This window comes from Neolamprologus brichardi, chromosome 16 (genome assembly GCF_056152115.1).
Source record: "Neolamprologus brichardi isolate AB-2024 chromosome 16, ASM5615211v1, whole genome shotgun sequence".
Classification (NCBI taxonomy): Eukaryota; Metazoa; Chordata; class Actinopteri; order Cichliformes; family Cichlidae; genus Neolamprologus; species Neolamprologus brichardi.
In genome coordinates, this window is record NC_142119.1 from 34,309,342 (window position 1) to 34,333,039 (window position 23,698).

At 41.5% G+C, this 23,698-nt stretch overlaps 1 protein-coding gene across 2 annotated transcripts; it reads right to left on the reverse strand.

Annotated features, from left to right (window-relative positions):
- Positions 1 to 798: 798 nt before the first annotated feature.
- On the reverse strand, positions 799 to 21,919 carry ubxn4 (UBX domain protein 4). Of its 2 annotated transcripts, none has more exons than XM_087829637.1 (13): positions 21,721 to 21,919; positions 20,635 to 20,737; positions 19,495 to 19,523; positions 17,942 to 18,060; positions 17,010 to 17,157; positions 16,519 to 16,597; positions 15,705 to 15,759; positions 10,703 to 10,867; positions 7,505 to 7,632; positions 6,009 to 6,111; positions 3,967 to 4,098; positions 2,386 to 2,600; positions 799 to 1,590 (listed from the first exon to the last, which is right to left on the reverse strand). In XM_087829637.1, the coding sequence occupies exons 1-13, from the start codon at positions 21,803 to 21,805 to the stop codon at positions 1,452 to 1,454; spliced, it is 1,500 nt and encodes a 499-aa protein (XP_087685763.1). In that variant the 5' UTR covers positions 21,806 to 21,919; the 3' UTR covers positions 799 to 1,451. The 2 variants fall into 2 exon arrangements, with proteins under 2 accessions (XP_087685763.1, XP_087685762.1); XM_087829636.1 differs by having other exon boundaries at positions 2,386 to 2,603; positions 21,721 to 21,918.
- Between the last annotated feature and the right edge of the window lie 1,779 nt (positions 21,920 to 23,698).

Consider the following 23,698-nt stretch of genomic DNA (forward strand, 5'->3'; position numbering starts at 1 on the left):
GGGCAGGAGAGAGGCTTCAGGAGGATCAGAGATCATCTTCAGCACAGCAGACATCACGCCTCTATAAAGCTGGCGGGGTGAAGATCTTGCAGAGGGACACACCGGCCTCGTCTTCCCTTCTAGAAGTGCATGCTTAAATGAAGATGAATAAAGGTTTTGTGAAATAACTACTGAGTTCCGGTGCCGTCTCTGGATGCTCGAGGAATAAAAAGAACCGGGGTGAAACTGATTCGCAACAGGTCCCAAAATTTATCCACTTAAGCATTTGTCGACAATTTACCCAATTTAACTTAACAACTATATGGCAGCACGGTGGCACGGTGGTTAGCACTGTTGCCGCACAGCAAGAAGGTCCTGAGTTCAATTCCACCATCAGGTCTTTCTGTGTGGAGTTTGCATGTTCTCCCCGTGTTTGTGTGGGTTCCCTCCGGGTACTCCGGCTTCCTCCCACCGTCCAAAGACATGCAGCTTGTGGGGATAGGTTAATTGGATAATCCAAATTGCCACTAGGTGTGAATGTGAGTGCGAATGGTTGTCTGTCCCTGTGTGTTGGCCCTGCGACAGACTGGCGACATGTCCAGGGTGTACCCCGCCTCTCGCCCTATAACAGCTGGGATAGGCTCCAGCGCCCCCCGCGACCCTGAAAAGGATAAGCGGAAGCGAATGGATGGATGCTTAACTATGTACAGGCAAATATTCATTCTGTGGTCTCTGGTCACCAGGTCGCTTCCAGTTTTAAAAGCAACCACAGTACAGTGAGTCTGTTGAACCAGTTTGTCTGAATTCAGATGACATCACTAAAGCAGTCAGACACAGTTTAAGTGATTTTATTAAAAAAACAAACCCCAAAACAAAACAAAAACAAGCTGCTTTGATTTTTAATGTTGAATTAGAAGAACTACAACAGTCACCCACTGCCAACTGATCCCAACAGTCCTGTGAAGGTGTGCTGCGTCTCACTTGGTAGAACTCTGACTGCAGCAGCAGACATACCAGTGCGCGCTTTTCAAAATGCAGTGACTCCAAAACATAAAGCTGGACTCTGATTACAAGACCTGTAGGTCAGCTCTTTCCTGTCATTTTCTCCACAAAGTCAGTTTGGTTTAACCGCCTCATTTACTTAACAGTAATCACATAGGAGCTGTAACCGAAAGAGGTGGTGCTGGTGTAGTCTTTTATGGTCGCAGGGGTTTCAACCTGCTAAAATCGGAGCCTAATTAAGTGTCAGAATCATGTCAAAATTAACACAAAGCACTGAGATTAAGCCCAAAGGAGGCTCTGTGGATTATTATAACCGAGCTACTCATGGTGCAGAGCATAGGGCTGGAACACAGTAAGAGAAAACGAAAAATAGATCAGCTCTACGTGCAGCAGAAATCTGGAACTGGTCAGACTGAACTAATTCACAGCAACAGAGTGAGAGGAAGAAGAAGCTGCTGTTACTGAATGCACTACATCTGCTGGGTGGAGTTTCCATTCCAAGTGTTGTTGTCATCCTCACTGTCCTCCTGAGTCCTGAGCCTACAGACTTTACCATCTTTCTTGAATTCCTTGGGACGGTTCTCCAACGTGTGTTTGGAGAGATTTCCCCTGAAACGGAAAATAACAGGACAGTAAGCCAGTTACCACATTCAGAACATAAACTCTCCAAATCACGAAAAAGAAACAATACATCTGATTTCTAAAAATGTCATAATATTAAGGCCATCACACATCGTGAAAATGCAACAACATTTAGAATTTTCCCGATCCAAACTTGAAAATGAAGAAAGAAAAAGGAAGTCGACATCAAGCGATAATGAGTTGGTCTTGATGTTTTTAGACAAGAAAAGAAAAAAACAGATTCTGGGTAATCGATTCCCAACAGGAGGCTTCAGCAGGAACATCATGGAAGCTTTTGTACATATTTCAGTGCACATCTGAGGAGGCAGAGAAGTAATTTCACGGAGCTGACTGACCCGGAGCAGCACGTAACTCTGTCTGACTTAAAACTATTTGTATATTCAGTAGCAGCGCATGTTTTGTGCTACCCGCACACTTGTTGTCAAATGCAGTGGTCTGATTGGTCAGATCAGAAATATTGTGGAAAAAAGCTTGGGTCAAAAAAAGAAATGCTGCAAATATGTCTACTGACATTAAGCGCTCGATATGAAAGACTGCGTTAAGAACAGTTGAGTACAAAAAATATTTTTAAAAATAGGAAATATCTGCACAAATTTTACACACAGGTGTAAAGGCCTTTAATGTGAATTTCTGCAAGAAAAAAAAAATACAGAAAATCAGGGATTCAATGTTAGCCCTAAGAAGAACCTCATTAAAGTTGCATTATATGCGCATTAATGATGTGTGCTTCTACATGTGTGGAGACTGCAAAATGGCCCTCACCTCTTTGCCTTGTTTGAGGCTGATGAGCTGTTGTAAGAGCTGGACTGTTGAGCGGGACCCCTGGGCTGGACAGATGCTGCAGAGGGGGGTGGTGTTGCAAACACAAAGGAACTGAGAAATCTCCATACAGCCAGCAGAGGGTAGAGGAGTGTACCCAGAACTGCCCAAATGCCACCACCAGAGGACTGGACCACTGTGTTTGCAGGCCTGCCTGACTGCTGAGAAGAAGAGTTCATACACTGTCACAGGAGGCGCATTTAAAAAGGATTCACCTTTTCAAACATGCACACGTGTGTGTGTGTGTGTGTGTGTGTGTCCACACTTTTCTATGTTAAACTGAGTTTGTGCATAAGTCAGAGCAAATTTCAGAGAATTTCATGGCTCCCTCTACATGTTAATCTGCATTTCTCTTCCACAGCATGTCTTTATCCTGTCTTCCTTCTCTCACCCCAACCGTCACAGCAGATGGCCCCGCCCCTCCCTGAGCCTGGTTCTGCTGGAGGTTATTTTCTGTTAGAAGCGAGCTTTTCCTTCCCACTGATGCCAAAGTGCTGCTCATAGGGGGTCATGATTGTTTGCTTTTTCTCTGTGCGTATTATTTAGGGTCTACCTTGCAACATAAAGTGCCTTGAGGCGAGAGTGGTTCAGGGTCAGCTTACCTGCCCAGATCCACTCTCTGTACTGCCCCCCGTATAATAGAATACTTAAAATAAAAATACCATCACAGCAAACCCTGAAAAAAACGGGACTTTGATATCTTTTTGATTCTGTCCATTTGGTCTCTTATCTTATTGGATGGTGTTGTATGTGTGCTTGTGTACAGTTTTGTCTATGTATGTGCATATTTGCATCTACATTATATGTTATATACTCTTACATGTCTTACAATTCTTTTTTTAAAATGTTTTCTTTCTATTTTAATTATTTTATTATATTATCCCTCTGTTCAGCACTTTGGCCGACACTTGATGTCTTTTAAATGTGCTATATAAATAAAGATGACTTGACTTGAAAGTAATTTCTTAAGCCTGGAGAACTACTGTTCAAGACCACTTGAAAAATACTGGCAATGGTCCCCTTGTTCTCAAGTTATGACATTTACAAGACTTTCAGAAAATTTGAGCTCTAACCTTGGCATGAGATTTAAACTTATCTGAGATTTTTCACCTATAGTGTCAATTCGAAACTACTAAATCACTTTGTTCTTAGTTATCACATTCACAAACTTGGACGTCCAAGTTTGTGTCCGTCCAGGATGACAACACAAGCCTTTTATGGCTGGCGGGTAAAAAGTTACAAGGTAATACATTCCTTCAGAAAAGCAATGACAAGTAACTCAAGACATTTGAGTATTGTAAATGTTTACCAACCATAAAATAAATCTGCAGCTTTTAATTTAGACAAGGTTTGTAGAAAATTTTTTTTTTTTAAGGTTTAGCAGGGACTTCCATGTTCTGCTAAACCCGCTGAGGTGAAACTTCAATTGTTGCCAAGGAAACCTATTAAGGCCATGGCCTGGGCTGAATATGAAACACTCACTGAGTAACTTAGTAACTAACTACTAAAAAGTAGACTACTCACTGGCAAAAGAACAACAGAAGCACTTGGAGCCAGGTCCAGTTCTAGCAGAGTCTTGTTTAGGTCTTCACTGGTGAACTCGCGCCGAGGGAACATGGTTGCAAGGGAAAAGTTTCCATAGCGGTTGCCAACTTCCTGAGGACACCAGGACAAACATTTTACAGTAACTCAGCATGAAGTGATACAGTGCTGTGTGACATGCTTTAACATACTCTGAATAGTGAAGAGCTTTGTTTAACACACAGGCTACAAAATCAGCAAGCAGAAAATCATCCTGATGCTTGAATTAGCAAAATGCAGCGCACCCAGAAATACATTACACACTACAGCTGAAAGCAATACATTTAGCACCACAGTGTACATTCACCAGAAGGCCTGCCTCTGTCTCTAGTTGTTAACACTGTGCAAACACTATCCCTGGTGCCCCGGATTTTTATTTTGGATGATTATAATCTATGTATGTCTTAAAAAAACCCAAAAACATTAACCTTTATCAGCATGTCTCTCTTAAATCCCTCAAATTCCCATCTCTGGGATCGACACATCATAACTGTGTACATCTATAAAACTGTTGTCAGGAGGGAAAAAGTCCAAATCATGTACATTAAGAACTGGAATGAGGAAGCAGTGCTCTGCCTGTGGGGCTGTTTCCAATGCACTGAATGGGATGTCTTCAAGTAATCGGGGCAGTTTTGTCCACAATTTAAAGAATGAGGCATCAGAGCTGCAGGCAGCTACCAAAGAGCTGAAAGGAGAAATCCTAAAGGCTAAACAAGCCCAGAGACCAGCTTTAGAAAATAAAATGTCTGCAATAACCTGGACTTGGCTTGGTATTGCAAAAGAAAAAAAAAAAACACTGTAGGAACCCAGAATGCAAAGACCAGAGCTCAGGATATTTTAGAGGGTATTCATTCACACAGAGAATTTGTCAATGCTCTAAACTGCTTTTATAACAGTTGTGAGAAATTTCTTCACATTCCGGTAAAAAGTGCCGTGGACCAGACAATATAAGTGGACAGCTCCTTAAACAGTGTGCGAAGGAGCCGAGTCCAGTGTTTCACAACATCTTTAATCAGTCCTTAAAATGACAGCATCTCCTTAGTGTCTGGGAGGATGCTGTAATTGTCCCACAGTCATCCAGGCAAGAGACTTTATGTTGGATCCTCTACGGTTTGCTTACAAGCCCCACAGAGGAGTGGAAGATGCTACATGTCTTAACTTGCTCCTTAAACACTTGGAAAGAGAGGGGTGTCCTGCCAGACCTATTGATTTGTCTTCTGCTTTTAATAGTTCAACCGCATGTTTTAAGTCTCAGGAGCTGACCCAATTGCAGCACGGTGGCACGGTGGTTAGCGCTGCTGCCGCACAGCAAGAAGGTCCTGAGTTCAATTCCACCATCAGGTCTTTCTGTGTGGAGTTTGCATGTTCTCCCCGTGTTTGCGTGGGTTCCCTCCGGGTACTCCGGCTTCCTCCCACCGTCCAAAGACATGCAGCTTGTGGGGATAGGTTAATTGGATAATCCAAATTGCCACTAGGTGTGAATGTGCGAATGAGTGTGAGTGTGAATGGTTGTCTGTCCATGTGTGTTAGCCCTGCGACAGACTGGCAACCTGTCCAGGGTCTACCCCGCCTCTCGCCCTATGACAGCTGGGATAGGCTCCAGCGCCCCCCGCGACCCTGAAAAGGATAAGTGGAAGCGAATGGATGGATGGAGCTGACCCAATTACAGATGCAGCACACCAGAGAAATCCAGTCATGGTGCATTATAAAGCCACTTTGACTGAACCTCTGTCTCTCCCCGGCTCATTATGCTCCCTTGGTTATGTTCTGTTATGGCTTTTGTACCATTTAAACTGTGTTTGAGTTTCTTTACTTTATTTCATTAAAATATCTTACAGCCGTCAAAAGCCTGTGTGGTCTCCCAGTTGTCATATCCTTTGAGCCGATTGTGACAAAGATAACCTGATCCTAATATCTATATATTAGGATATCTGCACTGTTCAACAAGAGCAGAGAGGATGTGAAATTCAAGAATCAAGACAGACCTGAGCAGCGAAGTTTCGAGCCTCCTGCAGTCTACTCTGTGAGGGGAACTGGTTGGTGAAGGAGGAGCCGTCTGGGAGGCGGAACTGGATCCTTGCTATGGTACTGAAGAAGAGCGAGGAGAGGATAAAATTTGAGCAGCATATGCATATACACATGTACATCAGACTGTTCACAGAACTGCTGGAAGCTGCAGTCAAGCAAAGGTTAGTCCTGCTGAATGGGAAACCACTTTTTAGGGCCACAGCCTGGGAACTTTGTATTGTACACGTATGAATTAGTCATGTTTTCGATATGCATTATATTGACTTTTAACAATTCAAGTTAGCAAATTGCTATAATATTAGTTTATCTATTGAAATAATGCAAGCTGTGGAAACTCCATGTGGGCTAAAGTAAACTCAACTTGTGAACCCAGCCTTGATACATTTTTGATACTACTTTATAGTTGCACTAAAAACAAAAACACACATAATTTCTCCACTTTCACATTAGTTTTTGAATTCATTTTTTTAATCTTCTGTAATTGCCTCGTGTCTCATTCACTTTTGTTGTGTAATACGTGCAACATCCATCCATTGGTGACATCACTTATAGAAGGCTTTCAGCAGTGGCGGTGGTGTGACGAGGCGAGACCTTCACATTTACACAAACTGAAATGCGTGAGTTGTTATCCAACTACTCCTCACATTTTCAGACACAAAGTACACTCTCCCTCCCTCACAGTGATTAAAAAGCAGCAACTTTTTGCTGCACTGTTAGATAGAGAACACTTACACAGAAAAGTATAGAAAAAAAGTGCTTGTTTGAATGGGTGAACGAAACAAGGTGTACAAGGCGCTTTGAGTGCTCAAGTAGAGCAGAAAAAGTGCGATATAAGAAGTCAATTTACCATATAATGCTGGATCTCCTCTCAGTGCCCCTACTTAAGCTGCAATGCTCAAACTGGCAGTGGATCTTTTGGGCTCTGTGTGGGTTTTGTGGATGCTCATTCAGATTGTCATTAGAGCTCAAGGCCAATATTGGCTATTTGACAATATATTGGTATGAGAAAATTAATAAAGTAAAAAAAGGACTGGATAAACACCCTTCAATCATATTATACTGTATAGTTTGTCAACCAGAGGGCACTTTGCAACTTCCATGTTGGTTTGGAACGCCACAATCACAAAAAGCAGCTGATCCAAGCACAGTCAGTCAAGTAATTGACAACTTGTGACAATAAAAGAAACGTACTTTTAAATACCATTGTCATCTTATTAAGGACTCATATGTAACTACACAACAAATGTTGAGGAGATATTTAGGTTTTATTAGTTTGAAAGGAAAAATATTGGTTCACATATCAAATTTTAACTGACCAAATATCTACATCAGTCTTAAAAATCAGTCTGACTCTAAAAGGGATGTGAAGAGATTGTTCGCTTCACCTATCAGTTGACTCAATAATGCATGTGATTGCTGTACATTACTTCTTAAATTTAAATGGTCCACTCACCTCCTCTCCCTAACTAATGCCTCCTTCCTGGCCTCCTCTTCTGCCTGCCTGGCCTGCAGCAGCGCCAGCTTAGCAGCCTTTTCATCCTCTCGTGTTTTGGTGTAGCGCGCTGCTCTGTCAGCTCGGTCCTGCAAAACACAAAGACAGGAAGCAGATACAGCCAGAGTTGGGCACAACACATTCCAAAGTAATGCAATACTGTAGTAACAATTACTTTTTGCAATAAATAAAAAACAGGATAAAATAAAAACACTGTATTTTCTCTCCAACGTGGGAAATCACTCTGTTAAAGCCACCAATTAAATAAAACCAATAGTACAAAAATACAGGCAGTCACCAGTCCTACCCCTCAGCCCCTAGTACACACACCTATGGTATTAATTTCAAAATCCTATGTCACCTTGTTCTCAAGTTATCAAATTCACAAGATCTTTGGAAAACTTACTCTGACGTTGAGGTCAAAATTCAAACTCGTCCAAGATTTTTATTAGATGTACCTATTGTATGTTTGGGGAGTGTGATTGTGTGTACATGTCCATTTACGTTTATTCCTACGTTGGGTGAGTGCTGAGTGTTTGTATATGTGTGCATGAGGGTGGGAATGCATGTCTGTGTCTGTGTGTGCCTGTTTGTCTGTGTCTATATGTCAGGTCGGGTCTTAGACTCCACCTCTCTGGGAACTCCCAGGCCCTCCAAGTGTGGAGGCCTATCTCCCCTCACCACACTCCCTGCCGGTGACTGATGCCCTCAGGGGTCGGTGCATTGTTGGTTCTTGGTGTCCGGGGCTGGGCGCTCAGGTCATGTGCCAGCTCACTCCCGGTGGCTACTTGGCGGGGCCTGGCGCCTGCTGCTCAGTCAGGCCTCTTCCGGGGCGCGGAGGGCCCTCGGGCCTCTGGCCTCTGTGCCTGCGGCTCGGTACACTCTGGCACAGCTGGCTGCCGGCAGAGCCGGCGGGCACGCCGGTGCAGCCCCCTCTAGTTTCTGCCCGGTGGCTACTGGGTGACCCCTCGTCTGGGGATCCTCAGCCCTTCCCATGAAGGTGGCACGGATGCCCCTCCGGTGGTCCTCCTTGGGCTCTTGCACTCTGGGGCCTCAGGATGTCTGGGGCCTGGATCTCCTCCATGCCTGCTTCATGCCCTGAGGGACAGGGCTATGGCTCTCTACATCCTCTTGCAGACCATTACATGGGGAAACCATTTGAATACAAGCGCGCCGATCCACACAGGTGTGCACACAGGTGTTTGCTGTTCGTAGACTTAAATCACACCTTTCTTGGCTGCTACTTCAAAGCACATTGTGCGCTGTCTGTCCTGCGTGCTGCACAACAACATTCAATATTTAGTGTTTACTGCTGTTTACACTTAGCTAGATTAATGCGATGGTGTTGTGTTTAGTATGTTGCTTTGTTTTGTTTTGTTTTTTTTTGCTTGTTTTCTATTCTTTTTCTCTCAACAGGTGATCCCGGAGATATTTTTTTTCCCCCCTTTCTCACTGTCCCTCTCCCCTTTTGTTTTTCTTTTCCTTCCTCTTTCTTTCTCCCTTTCCTATCCCTCACTCATGTCTGTCCCGTCTGTAACAACTGAAAATAAAATAAAATAAATAATAAAAACAAAGGTCGATCAAATGGACCAATACGGCAATGCCATGATGATCCATTTGGCAAAATAAATCCATTGGGTATCCTTGTTGGTCTTCAGACAACAATTCTGACGGCTGAAGAACCAAATGTGACAGGCAAAAAAAAAAAAAAAAAAAAAAAAAAAAAAAAAAAAAAAGATGTACCTATTGTATTAATTTGAAGCTCCAAGATCGCATCATTCTCGACTTACTGCATTTAAAAACTTGGGTGTCTACATTGCTCACTCAGCAGGGGGACAACAACACCCCACCAGGTTTTTACAGCCGAGGGCTACAAAGTGAAGAACGCAAAACAGAATGTCTGTGAATGTCCTCAGTGATCCAGGTCATCGAAGTCTAAGAAGCTTGGAAAGAAAAGCGTCTGGACTTCTTTAAGTTTCCTTGAAGACGATTCACCTCACATCCGAGAAGCTTCTTTGGTTCTAAGAGCAACTGGTGGAGAGTCCCAGAGTTTAAGCCCTATGGGAGCGTCCCCAAGAGGGTCATGGACCTGGCGGTCCATCTGCATCTAAAGGACAAAGGTCACTCTTTCGAGGATGCCAGTGTTCACATTTTGGACAGAGAAGATGGAAAGAGGAGTGAAAGAAGCCATCTATGTCCACTGTGAACGACCATCTTTGAACAGAGGGTGGGGCTTACGGCACCAACTGTCTGCCATCTATAATCCAGTTTTTAGATCCTTTCCCAGACGCCTTTACACCCAGGATGTGAGTGGGACAAATTTCAAATATCAGATAAGATGTTTACAACAACTGAAATAAAATTTACTGTCAAAACCTTTGGTCTTTCACAGTAAACTCTACAACTGTCCTTAGCATGGGAATTCAAACAGACGTTAGAAAATCTGTTAAAATGTCTGTAATCCAGTAATCCAACACATGACTACACTTAATCACCTCTACCAGGTTATGTTTTTGGTTGCATCTACGCTTGTGCCATTCTGTCTGTAAACAAGACAGCTGAAAAAGTTTTGAATGAATTTGATAAAATTCTGTAGGGGTGAACAATGGGGTCATGTAAACGATCCATTAAAATGCGCCTTACATCCACCGAAGTCTTCACGCTCAACTTACTGATACATTTTTTTCAGCAGTGACACAAACTGTTATAACTGAAGAGACAAGGATTCCTACAAGTGTGCTTTGTGTGTAGTCAACATGTAGAAAATACTGTACAAAGACTTTAAATATGTCACATTTGAGCTCTGATGCCTTTCTTTCAAGTTTCACCCAAAACAAAATGAAAACACATCCATCCATTTTCTTTCCTGTCACAGAGCTGACACAGCAGGGGTGTTTCAGGACTTTCTGTGTTAGCCCTTCCACAGACTTCCAGCCTGTACAAGTGTGTACTGACCTCTCGCTCCATTTCAGCTGGGACCACAATGGGATAAACAGATATATACTACAAGTAGCTCAACACATGCTAAATAGAGCATAAGTTAATATATAACTTAACAACTATCTAAAGGTCTGATGATGTAAAACACAAAGGACAGATTTCTCTGAGGGGGACATGATTGTTTTTGGTATTCCTTCCAAACAGAGCAGATAAGGTTACCATAGCAATTTGCTGTTTGACCCGTTCCCTGGCAGCCTTCTCCTCTGCCTTCTCTCTGTTCCTTTCCTCTAAGAGTCGCTTGGTTTTCTCCTCTTCTTGTTTCCTCTTGAAGTCCTGCATGTCTTTCCCCACTTTCCGTCTCTCCATTTCCTTTCTGATTTCATTCTGAATCAGAGACAAAACACAGGTAGGTTAAGCGTGGAGTGGCTCATATTCTAAAAAGACATCATCCTACACACTACTAACAGGTCAGAGTTGTAACAACATGTTTAAGAGGAACACTACAAAACAAATTAGTCACCAAATGAAAACAAAGCACTACTGACAATACCCATGATATGAAAAGTGCCGCTCTATAAAAACAAGGATTAAACACAGTTTAAAGCTCTTCTGCACCAATGAGGGTTGATCGAGATTTGAAAGCTTGTGTTACTAATTCCTACAGGTGTTCAAACTTTACTTACAGCCCCCTCTGTCTGCAGTGTTTGAACACACTGTGGTACCAAACGTTAGAACATGTAAAATGTCAGGTTTGAGTTTGATATTTTGGTCTCATAGGTACTTATTTACATTGGAAGACGAGTAAATTTCCTTTTTCAGGTTGCACAAAAAGTGTTCTACTGATGGACATTGCAGGGCTGTACTTTATTTTACACATATTGTTTGTCAGTATTTACTTGGTTAATTTTTCAGGCAGTTTCATTTTTGATTTATATTCGTGTATCTTAAAGTAACATAAAAGTGCTTTGTTTTGATGTTGCTGAGAGCATTTTTTGGGTTAGTATTTTAAAATCAAAGTACTTAATAAGAAAGACCTCAAAGTTACCTTGTTCACATATTTTTTCATGTTATTCAAAAGAGTTGATATTTGATGAAAGTAGTTATGTTTGTGTTGCTACTGTTACGGCCCTGTCGGGGCCTCCTCCTGAAGTTGCCTTTGTGGTCTTACCAGCTGTCCTGCCTTAGGTGCCACCTTTTTCTTTTGTACAGCTGCCTTCCATCAGCAAGTAAAAGTTTAAGCCCAGAGAAAGGAGAGCTCCGGTGCCAGAGTGCCATGTGAGTGGTTGCAGCTGGTTGTTTGGTCCTGCTTGGTGGAGAGGTGTGTGCTTAGTTACTAACCCTTTTCTGACTTACTTTTCAGTTTACTGACCGACGCTTGAGTTTTGTTTTGTTTCTTTAAATGGTGATAGCGGCTTGTCAGTCTCTGTTAGTTGAGTTATTAATAGAACCTTTAATAAAACTCTTTAATTTAACCATTTTGCTTCTCTGTCTCCTTTTTCCGACCCGGACACTTTGTTACTTTCTCTCATCGCCTGGACCCTTTTAGGGGAACGTAACACTACAGTGACTGCCTTTTTTATTTATTTGAAATGACTTTGATAAAGATGTTAATTTCTCCATTTCTTTTGAACTTAAAGAGCAAGTGTTTTTGTTTCCTCTAGTGAAATGTAGCCCTTTATTTTGGTTGAGATGTTAAGCATTTAACAGCTTGGACTGTTTACTGTTAGTTCCTACAATTAAATTCAGTCTTAAAAATCACAAATATAGTCTGGTTTTTAGTATCACAATATATCGTATCGTCTCCCCTGTACTGTGATATATATCACATCGCCAGATTCTTGCCCCTAGTAATCAGTAATCCATTTCCTGCATTGGATCCGGGGGGTGGGCAGGTAACTCTTTCACTGTTTGTCAGAGTGACAGAAAAAGCTGTTCAGGTTGTTGGTGATCTGTTGGTGGACTGGGTAGGCTTGTAATTGGTTAACTTCTCGAGCCCTTTCCAGACAGAAGGAGAGTCATAAGCTGACGGCCGCTGTATTTTCTTCTGTCTATTTAGCTATGGAACGCCAGGACTGCCATAATGAATTAATTAAATACACCATTAAATAATTACAGATTAAACAGATCGCTGGTGCTTAGAATACCTGTTAAAAAACAGATGATATAATATTTCTGTCCAGGTTGCAGTCTGCATTATGAACATGTAGTTGGAAACTCTGCTCCTCTCGGTGGAAATGCGCCTTCTCTTTCCTCTTTGTATAAAAACATTTTAAAAGTCAGTTTAATCTCAAACTTCACTGTTAAATCCAAAACACACCAGATAAAGAAAAGCGAATAGTTCAGTCGAACACATGTGCCAGTGAACCATTAAACGTCTGTAAAACTGTGCAGTTCTGAAACGTAACTTTAACCTCAGCCAAACCGATTTGCTCAGTTGTAAATAAAACAGCGAAGTAAACGTGACCCGACAGACAGAACCTGAGTGAATTAAGTCCAGCGTTTAACACTGAGAGCTAAAACTCAGGTGAGGTTTCAAAGCTGTGCCGGTGATTGGACATCAGCCGCTGATAAAGTGGGTTCGCCTATAAAGTGCTCTGTTGGGAAACAAGCTCCAGCAGCTCTGCGCTCGGGAAAAACTATATTTACTTATCTTGTGCAGAAAAATGTGCTGAGGTTGCGTAATATCGAGCACCGGCTGCCCAGTTAAACTGTGACTATCACCAGGTAACGTGGGCGTGTTTCTTGAATTAGCAGCAGGTGTTAAACAGCTTACAGGTGAGGAGGAGGATGCATGCAGGTAAACTGAGGGCCTGTTGAGCTGATCGCTGGTTTCGTGAGAAAAATGTCAGCTCGTTCTTTATGTTACAGAAGCACAGAGACACAAGACCAGGTGGAAAGAGACGATCGTTCGGTGAAAATGAGAATCTGCGAATGCAACATGTGAACACAGGGAGTGGAATATGTAAACAAACCGGTTAACGTAACCCCCTCGGTGCACTCTGCATGCTGACTGTTAGCAGAGCTACTGAAATCTCTGAAAACATCTGAGCACAAACATGTTCTGACAACCTGACCAGACATGTGAAGATTACAGCGCGACATTCGCAGCTAAAACACTGTTAAAAGTGTAGTTGGTGACAGAAAAACGGGGTATTTTAAAACTACACCACCAACATTGCTGCCTGTGATTTGAAATGCATTCTGGGATACCTGGCTGCCCCAAGTCTACACAAGCAATCGATTATCTAGGATCGACCTGTTTTGACTTTCTTTGCACGGCAACCAATCAAATGTTAGAGAAGCTGCATGGGCAGCGTTAACCCCGCCCCCTGCGTTTGATGGGTGAGGTTGACAGATAAAATTAATTCAAGATGAGAGCCAGGCGCCAGGACTGCCAAAATGAAATAAATAAATATATCATTAAATAATTAATTAAATATGTCAATAATTAATTAAAATGTGAAATACATAAATAATTAAATGTGTCATTAATTAAATATGTCAATAATTAATTAAAATGTGAAATACATAAATAATTAAATGTGTCATTAATTAAATGTGTCAATAATTAAATGTGTCAATAATTAATTAATTAAATGTGTCAATAATTAATTAAATGTGTCAATAATTAATTAATTAAATGTGTCAATAATTAATTAATTAAATGTGTCAATAATTAATTAATTAAATGTGTCAATAATTAATTAATTAAATGTGTCAATAATTAATTAAATGTGTCAATAATTAATTAATTAAATGTGTCAATAATTAATTAATTAAATGTGTCAATAATTAATTAAATGTGTCAATAATTAATTAATTAAATGTGTCAATAATTAATTAATTAAATGTCTCAATAATTAATTAAAATGTGAAATACATAAATAATTAATTAAATGTGTCAATAATTAATTAATTACATGTGTCATAACTATTTATTTAATTAATTAATTATTTAATGGTGTATTTAATTAATTCATTATGGCAGTCCTGGCGTTCCATATTTAGCCTCTCATACTGCCTTGCTAAACCTTTACTTTGATGACTTGAAACAGTCGCTGTCTCAACTCTGAAACACTTCCCTCTTTTCTAGCTTTGGCCTCCTTAGCTGTGAACCAGGACTTGTCATTATAACTCACCCTGGTGCATGATGGTATACAGCTGTCCTCACAGAGTCGTAGGAATTGTTTACTATGACGTAACAAAATGTTGTCTTCTCTGGTCAGACACTTAATAACTTGTCTGTATTTGGGGAGTTCCTGTCTGAGGTTTGCTTTGTTAAAATCACCAAGAACAATACCTGAGGATTCTGGGTTTGTTCACTCCACACACTGGGCCTCCTGTACGCTGGCCTTTGGAAGAATAATTGAAGTATACTCAAAAAGGGGAAAAAGGTTTGCAGTGGATTGAACAAGTTTCTAGGTAAGGATAGCAATGTTATTAAATAACAGTCACATCGTTAAACCAACCACTGCCTATATAAACACAGATTCCGCCAGCTTTTGTCTTGCTGCAGATCTCCGTGTGCCAATCTGCTCTGAAGAAGTGGAATCCTGCCAGCTGCATCGCAGAGCCCAATATTGATCCACACAGCTACATTTCCACAAAACAGCCGATGAGTAGGGGTCTCTGTTTTTCCCTCTCAATCACTGGAGTTCATGTTTTATTGTGAGGACACACTGGAGAGGAAAGAGACACACGAGCACACTGTCTGGCTTTCCTCTCCTACGGTGTCTCACGTTGTGAATAAGAACGGTCCAAATGTTGGCAGTTGAGGTGATGAATGATAGAAATACGTCTTAATGGGTTGCAGCCCTTATGTTCATGCGCTTATCTCTGGTGTAAGAAGTTCTGGTTGAATGCAAAGCAGAGTTTACGAATAAACAGAGCACATCAAAACACCACGCCACCTTCACAGAAGAGCCCACTTTGCCCTCGTGTGACCTCAGCTCAAAGGTAATTAACTCATATCTGTTAAAACAACACATTGCTGTTGTAGATGCCCCAGTGGATCACATGGTGAAAATCCTTCAAGTGTGGTCTGACTGTTCCCTTAGCGTAAACAAAGATAAATGGGCTATGCTATGGCCAGGCATCGGATTTGTTATGTTTCTCTGATATTACACTTTTCACTTGATGTAAGCATCACTGCAAAAAACCAGGGCCTACAAACACTGTGCTCTTTCTGGTTAAACAGTTTTCAGTGTTCAAAATGTCTTACCTCTTCTTCTCCTTTCTTTCTTTGCTCTCGTCTCTCCTCCAGCTTCTTGGTCAATCTGACAAAGTAAGAAAATGATCCAATCACACATCGAGCTGGTATTTTATCTTTGCAGTCTCATGTCAATCGTAACCCAGTCCCAAAATGCCAAAATTAATTATGATTAAACTTGGCAGTCTGAGTCTTTGTTGTTCTTTGCTGGTTACGTGTAAATGCTTTAATCGAGCTATGGCACAGAAGGTTTGGCTGACATCCATCACGCCACACCTTAATACGCTGCCAATATTTCTCCAGGGTTCTAAGCTTGTGTCTTAGAACCCTGGAGAATACTGGCAGCCACCAGTGCTACCCTGGGCCTCCCAATAGACCCATCTATGATGAAAATGTGAACATTTACAGAAAAGTCGACCTGACTTTGAGGTTAAGGTCACTGGAAGGCAAACTCATCTGAGATTTTTAGTAGCTCTACCTTTGCTATCAATTTAAAAAAAAAAAAAAAAAAAATCACATGTTGCCTCGTTCTCGAGTCATCGTATTTCCAAACTGTCCACGTTGCCCACCCACCCAGTAGGGTTTTGACAATATCAGCCTTCTATAGCTGAGGGGTCAAAAAAGCAGCGTCTCAGAAGTTAAGCTTACAAACACAAAGATCAAAGCGCAGCTTCACAAAGCTACTCTCACATTTTTTATTAATACCGCAGTGAAATATTAGACTTGATTATTATTCTGCTGTAAAAGTTGCCATTTTTTGCAATTTAACACAAAGCACATCCTCTGTTTAGATCACACTCAGCCTGACATGCATTTGTGTACCCACCGTTCCACCTTAGCATCCAAGTTTTCTTCACCTTGAGTCGGATGATCTAAAGATGCATTCTCTGGACTTGAGAGAGACACTATGTAGAACAGGGACGCAGAAGAAAAGCACAGAGTTAAGACCTTGTCAGCATGAACACAGTCTGAGCATAATCTTTTCCCTACATCCACACAACCTCGTTAAATTCCTGATCCGTCAAAAAATGGAAATGGACCAAAATCTCCACAGCTAGTGGTCTGAACAAGTGACCGTTTCAGATCTTCAGTTAACAACGATTGTTTGCTGTATAGCTTCATTAACAGCAGGTATTGCTATCTGAACAGTGATCACACATGATCCCCAAATCTAGGGTGGACTTATTTTTCTGACATGTTTTTTTTTTAAACACAATAAACTCTCAAGTGGTCAAAGAGCATATTTCTAAACTTCGGTGCACTGGGTTTAAAATTTCCTCCACTAAGAGGAAAAGTATGTGGCGCAGGCTCAATCACCTCCTGCTGCTTCTGCTACAGGCTCTGTGGTTTCTGTAGATGATAGAGGCACTGCTGAAGCTGAGGCAGGTTCTGTGGCTGAGCTGGTCGCTACAGGATCATCTGCCTCTGATGACACTGTCCCACTTCCACTCTCCTGAGTGTGCATCTACCAGAAAGCAGGGAGAAAAATCATAATACAAAAAAAATAATTTGAATTAAATATCTCGTGTTAACCAAGAAACATTACATGTATTTGGTTATTACCAATACTGATAATTTAGAGCAGCTGTGGCATTCTTCAGGAAATTTATGTCCCAGCTTACATAGTAACTGGTATCCCTACAGCACAACCTTCCAAGTCTTTGTGCTATCTGTCAACGCTACGTGTAGTTACATTTCTCAGGAGGTACACGCCAGGTTATGTACAAGGCTGCTGTGTTTGGTGGGGCTCTCCTTGTGGTGTAAATTACGATGTAGATTCATGTGTAACATTGGGTGGTGGTCTAATACATTTGATGAGCACTGTATATTATGAAACTCACTAATGGAAGAGCTATAAAATCATATGTGCTCAACCTCACAAAGAACCTCAATTTCACTGCAAAAGCAGTTTTAACTAACATCAATATAATGTTATAATAATATATAATATAATAACAAAAATGACCTGTCACCTCATTACAAAGGCCAGAGTGTGAGTCTTTAAAGGGTCTCTGGCACAGTCTCTCTACCAACGGGACACCAAGTACTGACAAAGTATGGTTGATTTCTGCTGCCATCTTCATTTAAAAGAATTTGTCATGTGCACACAGACACACACAAACATCACATTGCTGAGCTGCAAAATAAAATCATGACTCCAGGAACAGTTATTTCAAAAAAATAATTAACAGTAGGGTTGGCCGTAGCTGTAAAAGTAACTGTACATAATTCACACATTGCATCAGTACCTGATCAACTCTGTTGATTCTCTTTATCAGTTCTTCAGCAGACACACTTCCAGCGATGACCTCCAAAGGAATCCCGTTCTCTCCAATGAAGAAGCTCGATGGTACGCACACCACTGGATCTTAAGGGTGGTTTTGTTAAGGCCCAAGTTTCAAGCAACTCACATGAGTGATGTGAACTGACTGAGTCTTTAAATAGCACACATCATTTACATTAAAAGGGTTTCGTTTCTACAATTCTAGTCCACAAGCATACAGAGCAGAAAGGGTTGCCAATAAACATGCTGACCTACGAGACTTTGTGAGGGTAGCATGAATGTGCACAATCTTTACTGCATTTCCTTCTAAAAATGACAATACAATAACTGACATTAAGAACTGCAAAAAGGAAAAAAATGTGCTCATTCACTCAAGCCCAACGTTACTTATTCCAGTCATTAGTTACAAGCAGATGGATCTTGGTAGCAGGTTCTCATCATTACTCTCATTATTTTCTTTGAAGGCTTTAAACCTTACCATCTCAGTTCATATTACACACGTCATTAACACTTCAATTGTCTGACTGATTCTTGAGTGTATCTGAGGAGGAGGCTCACGGCTTCAGTCTTGTTGGAGTTTAAAATGAGGGAATTATCGGTGAGCCGGTCACTAATGCGGGATAAACAGTCAACTAGGGTGGACAGCCAATCCAGCTGGTGAGGCTTAAAAGACACTTACAATTGAATGTCATTGGCTTAAAAATGGTAAAAAAAAACAAAACACCAGAGAAAGATTGAATGATACCGGCTAAAGCAAGCATGTAAAAGGAGAATAACAACAGCCCCAGGATGGAACCCTGAGAGACACCGCAGGTCAAACAAGCAGTGTAGGAGGAGAAGCTGCCCTAAAGGAGAACGTCCTTCCAGATAAACAGGAGGAAAATCAGTCAAGTGCTAAGCCAGAAACACCAGCCAAAGCCTTCAGCCTATTAGGTAAAATTAAAGCAATTACTTTATATATTTGTAAGGAGCAACCTGATCATAATGGCAAGGCAATAGGTTACTAGGTGCCCAACATTATCATCAGCAGAGGCTGAGAAATTAAAAAGAAATGAGAACTTAGAAATAACAGTATAAATATAACAATGCTAAGAGTTAAAGGTTAAGACAAATATCAGAACACAAATCTAAACAGAGGCAACATGTACTGTGACCTCAGTTTCAAGCTAAGAAATATGGGCTAACATCAGCATCTGTTGTCTCAATTTACAGTACTTTGCAAGCGTCTCAAGCCTGCCTTCATTTCCTTAGATTTTGCTTCTATGAAGCCAGACTTCTGTGTAAAGTTTTTAAGTTGTCCTGAGCAACAATTCTAAAAACTCCTTTGTTGAACTGTGAGGATAAGCCACAGCAGCCTGGAGAAAAGCCACACAAGCAAAACGTGCTCACAGAAAGCACTAAAATCAGATCAAGTCAGAACTTTCTTGCTGTGAGCCTCCGGCAAGACACCCAGGTCCCAAAGACAAGTCAGTAATAAGTTTAGTTAATAAGTTCAAACCTCGCACAACAGAAGGATACAAATCTGGGAGAACTGTGCACACGTGTCACTGTGGGGAAAGAAGAAAAAATTGAAACATTTCATGGTTTAACTCCATGTACATTAACATCTGTTTAGAGGTATTACATCAAATGCTTGTTAGACTGACAGAGTGATCGAGATTTACATCAAAAGGAAAGTTAGAGCTGATCTTTAAAGTTGCAGCAGCAGTTTGCAAAACCCGCCATTAAAAGTTGGATGTACGGGCTTCGTGACACAGGGAGGGGAAAGTGTGATAAGTGATCCTCGTTACATGAATGGCAAAAACCCACAATGATCAATACTTTTCTAAATTCTTCATTCTCCATTTAGTGGTGACTCACACAAAATTCCACAGCACATACAATTTTTGGTGACTGTTAAGCTACGAACAGGTAACAGAAGACTTTATAACACATCTTTTTAAAAACAATAAGTTTATGCATGAGTTTAGTAAGGTCTGCTTTTCTGTTCTTCTACTTTCTCACACTGTCAAGCTCAATACTTGCATCATTACTCTAGTCCAATCATCTTCCTGTCCACCTTCTTTGAGCCAATTAGCCTCTGGTTTAAAAAGACTCTCGTCCATGCAACCAACCTCCTCCCCATCTCCACCTCAGACACCTCAGTCATAGCTCCATCCAAGCCTCAGTCTTCATCTTCATCGCCACCAGAGTCTAGACTCCAGGGCGTCCTGTCTCAAATTCCATCACTGCTGTGATTCATCCTGCTATGATGGATCATCGGGGTCTAATCGCCAAATACAATAACTTTTTTATGTCAATAAATCATGCTGTGACATGCGATGTCAATCAATATTCATAATCGCCATATCTATGTCAATGTTTTTGCAGAGTTTCATTCAGATTGGCCGACACGGTGAGTAGGAGACAGGGTACACACAGACTTAGGTCATGTTCAACTGATTCAATATTGAGAAGCTGAAACAAAATGATGTGTAACAGATCATATCTACAAACATCCATGAAGCACCCTGTCATATGATTTTAAAGTCGCCACAGCAAGTTTTGCTAGTACACCTCAATCTATTGTTGATTTTATGTACAGTTAATTCCACACAGGTAACTTTAAATCCTGGTTCATCATTTAGCAGTTTACTTTCAACTAAAATGACTCTTTACCTCTTGGCCTCCACTTTGATGGCCACGCAACATTTCTGGGCTGCCTCTGAGACCCTGTCATCCTCCCAGCTGGACATCAGCTGTGCTGACTGTTCATCTTCTCCTAAGGACAGAGTGACAGGAAACTGATGAGACATGTGGTCAGAACTATGGGTCCAGCTTCACTGATGGAACTGCAGAAGAGTGCAAGTCTCATCTTTTCCAACTCTTACAGTAACGTCCCTCTGCATAATCTGGGAACCACTTTTCTCTCTTCTGTTCTCAGTGTTTCCGTGATGCACTGATGTATTACAGAAACACAACTGTGCCAGGACGGAGACACAAAACCTTTTTCTACCCCACAGAAAACAGAAGCTGCTTTTCACTTTGTGTCAGCTTTGTGCTTGACAACATCTGCTCAGATCAAAAGTCACATTAAAATCAATAAACTGTTGCATACTACTAACACAGCTAAGAAGACTGTTTATACCTGGTCCAGTGTGATGGTGAGACTTATTGTAGAGAGCTGTTTAAAGGAGACCATGCCATGGGTCTAGTTCTTTATAATTCGTTATTTATTATACATATGGTCGTAGGCCTTTCCATAAATGTGTTTCTTTTTACATTTCGCTTTGTGATTAATTACAAAACACAGAGATATATGCGGCATATCGTGAACCATGCTGACTATGTGGAGCTCCTTTTGCTCCACACCGCCCTGTCATACTGTGATGTAACGACGAAGGCGCCGCGGCTGGCCACACGACTGTACTCGGCTACTGTTCTGGAAGTGGACGGACGGTCCGTCATTTATGAAATCCTCGGACTGGCCTGCGGAATGCAAATAACTAACGCTAGCGTTACGTCAGCCCGGTTCAGCTGTGAGGACAGCAGGTGCTGTTGCACAGGACGTTACACCGACACACCGTGTACACCATAGATACGTTACTAGACTTCTGTATTCTTGCTGTCGGTGGGTATTCATCAAATACATATTACGACTTCTTTCATAACACACTGACTATGCTAATTAGCTAATGGCTACAATGGCTTCCAACGCTAACTGGCTAGCACCATGTAGAGTTTTCGCATGTTTTCCACTGTTACCTGTGATGACAACGACAAAGACCAAACTCCGTTGTTTAGCCGATTTAATGGCATCAGGAATTGAGCCCTGAAACCAAAGCATCATTGCAAGCTGAGTTCTGTGTTTCTGCTTTGGAGACACGGACGAGCAGCTAGGCTTACCAAACCTAAAGCCCAGTCAGCCTGTCACTTTCTACTTCCGTTCACAGCGCACATCAGCTGGCTGCAGCGTCAGCTTCTCTTCTTCTCTCCAGTTTAACGACAATCAGCATCCTAAGTGTTGCATTACTGCCTCCTTCAGGTTCACTAGTTAATTACAATCGGTTCAACTCTATGCTAATTAATTATTCTCGAAAAGAGTCTCCTTCTGTTCTTCCCTGGCCCTAAACTTTGCAGATCTCTAATCACCTCTCCTCTTGTTCATTGCATCCATGTGTCAAATCAACACAGTTACATTCTAAAGAATTATGGGGAGTAATGAAGCACCCATGACTGTAGAAAAGAGTGTTTATTTAATAAGAAATGGGCTAATGGGCAGATCCACTGCGGAGTCCAGGCCCACCCAATGCCATAGTGACGGGCAAACTTAGCACGGCTTCATGAGTAACGTGATTAAAAGAGACATCAATACTAAGAGCATTTTATGTGGGGATCATCCATAAACTGTGACACATCTTTTTTGGTACTGTTCTTCTCAGTGGCGGTCCTTGCCTGTTTGGCGCCCTGGGCGAACACTCCCTCTGGCGCCCCCCCCACACACACACACACACACACACACAAAACATATTAAGGATTGTACATTAACATAAAGCTGTTGTACACACACACACATATGAAGAGAGAGAGAGAGTATGCATAGTATGCAAACGGCTACCAAACAGCCATCATAATTCGTCATACAATGAGAACAGGACAAATCAACAATTAACAATGACGTCTGTGAAGGTTCTCAGTCATCCAGGTCATCGTAGTCAAAGGATTCGCATGATAAGGTGGGGCCAGGTTTCACAATGAACTCACCCGAAACTCTGGCTGATTGGGACCCACACCCAGTTCCACACCTTGGCTCGGGCGATTAGAGGATCATCAGGGGGTCCTTTTGTCCCTCTGTGGGGGGACACTCCCACTAGGGTTATATCTGGGACTCTCCACCATTTGACCTTAGAACTGAAGAAGCCTCTCGGATGAAGGTGAAACGTCTTCAAGTAACTTAAAGAAGTCCAGACGCTTTTCTTTGCAAGCTCCTTTGACAATTGACAATGACTAATTAATATTAAAATCTGTAACATAATGTATTGTTTGGAGTTTAGTCTGTTACTGTTACTATTTTTACCATTTCTTCTTGGAGCAACTGTAACGCACATAATTTCCTTAGGGATTAATAAAGTATTCTGATTCTGATTGTTTCAGGATGACCTGCCATTATCCAATGAAACATCTGCTTACCTGTATCTTTTGCTCATTTCTCTTCCTCTTCTTTTCTCTTTTTTCTAAACTGAGGACCTGATGGCTTTGAACTTTTCTTGTCCATCTTCCATTGGTTTTAATTTTGCACTCCAGTATGAACACCCATCCCTCAACCCAAGGATCACCACAACATGATCTAACACACCTACACCTTAGTTCACAGATTCACTTTGTCTAAGGTGCATTTCTGAGATTTCACACAACCCAGGTTTCAAATCATGAATACATAATGGGCTTGGATTTGCAACATTATAAATGAAATGCGCTCTATTTGGAAGCAGCCGGCCCCCCTCCCCTTTCGACGGCTTGTGTGTGAGACTTTAAATCATCAAACTGTAAATTTTAAATTGTTATTGATCCCTTTATCCCGAGTCCTAAAGTGTGTTTTTATTTTCTTACTCTTCTTATATTTATTGTTTGTTTACTTGCACTGCTGTAACTGGAGCCTCGTCGTCTCGTCTCTCTATATACTGGACTGTAGCGGTAGCCCCGGGCAACCGCCCGTGTCGCCCGTATCTAAAGCCGCTACTGT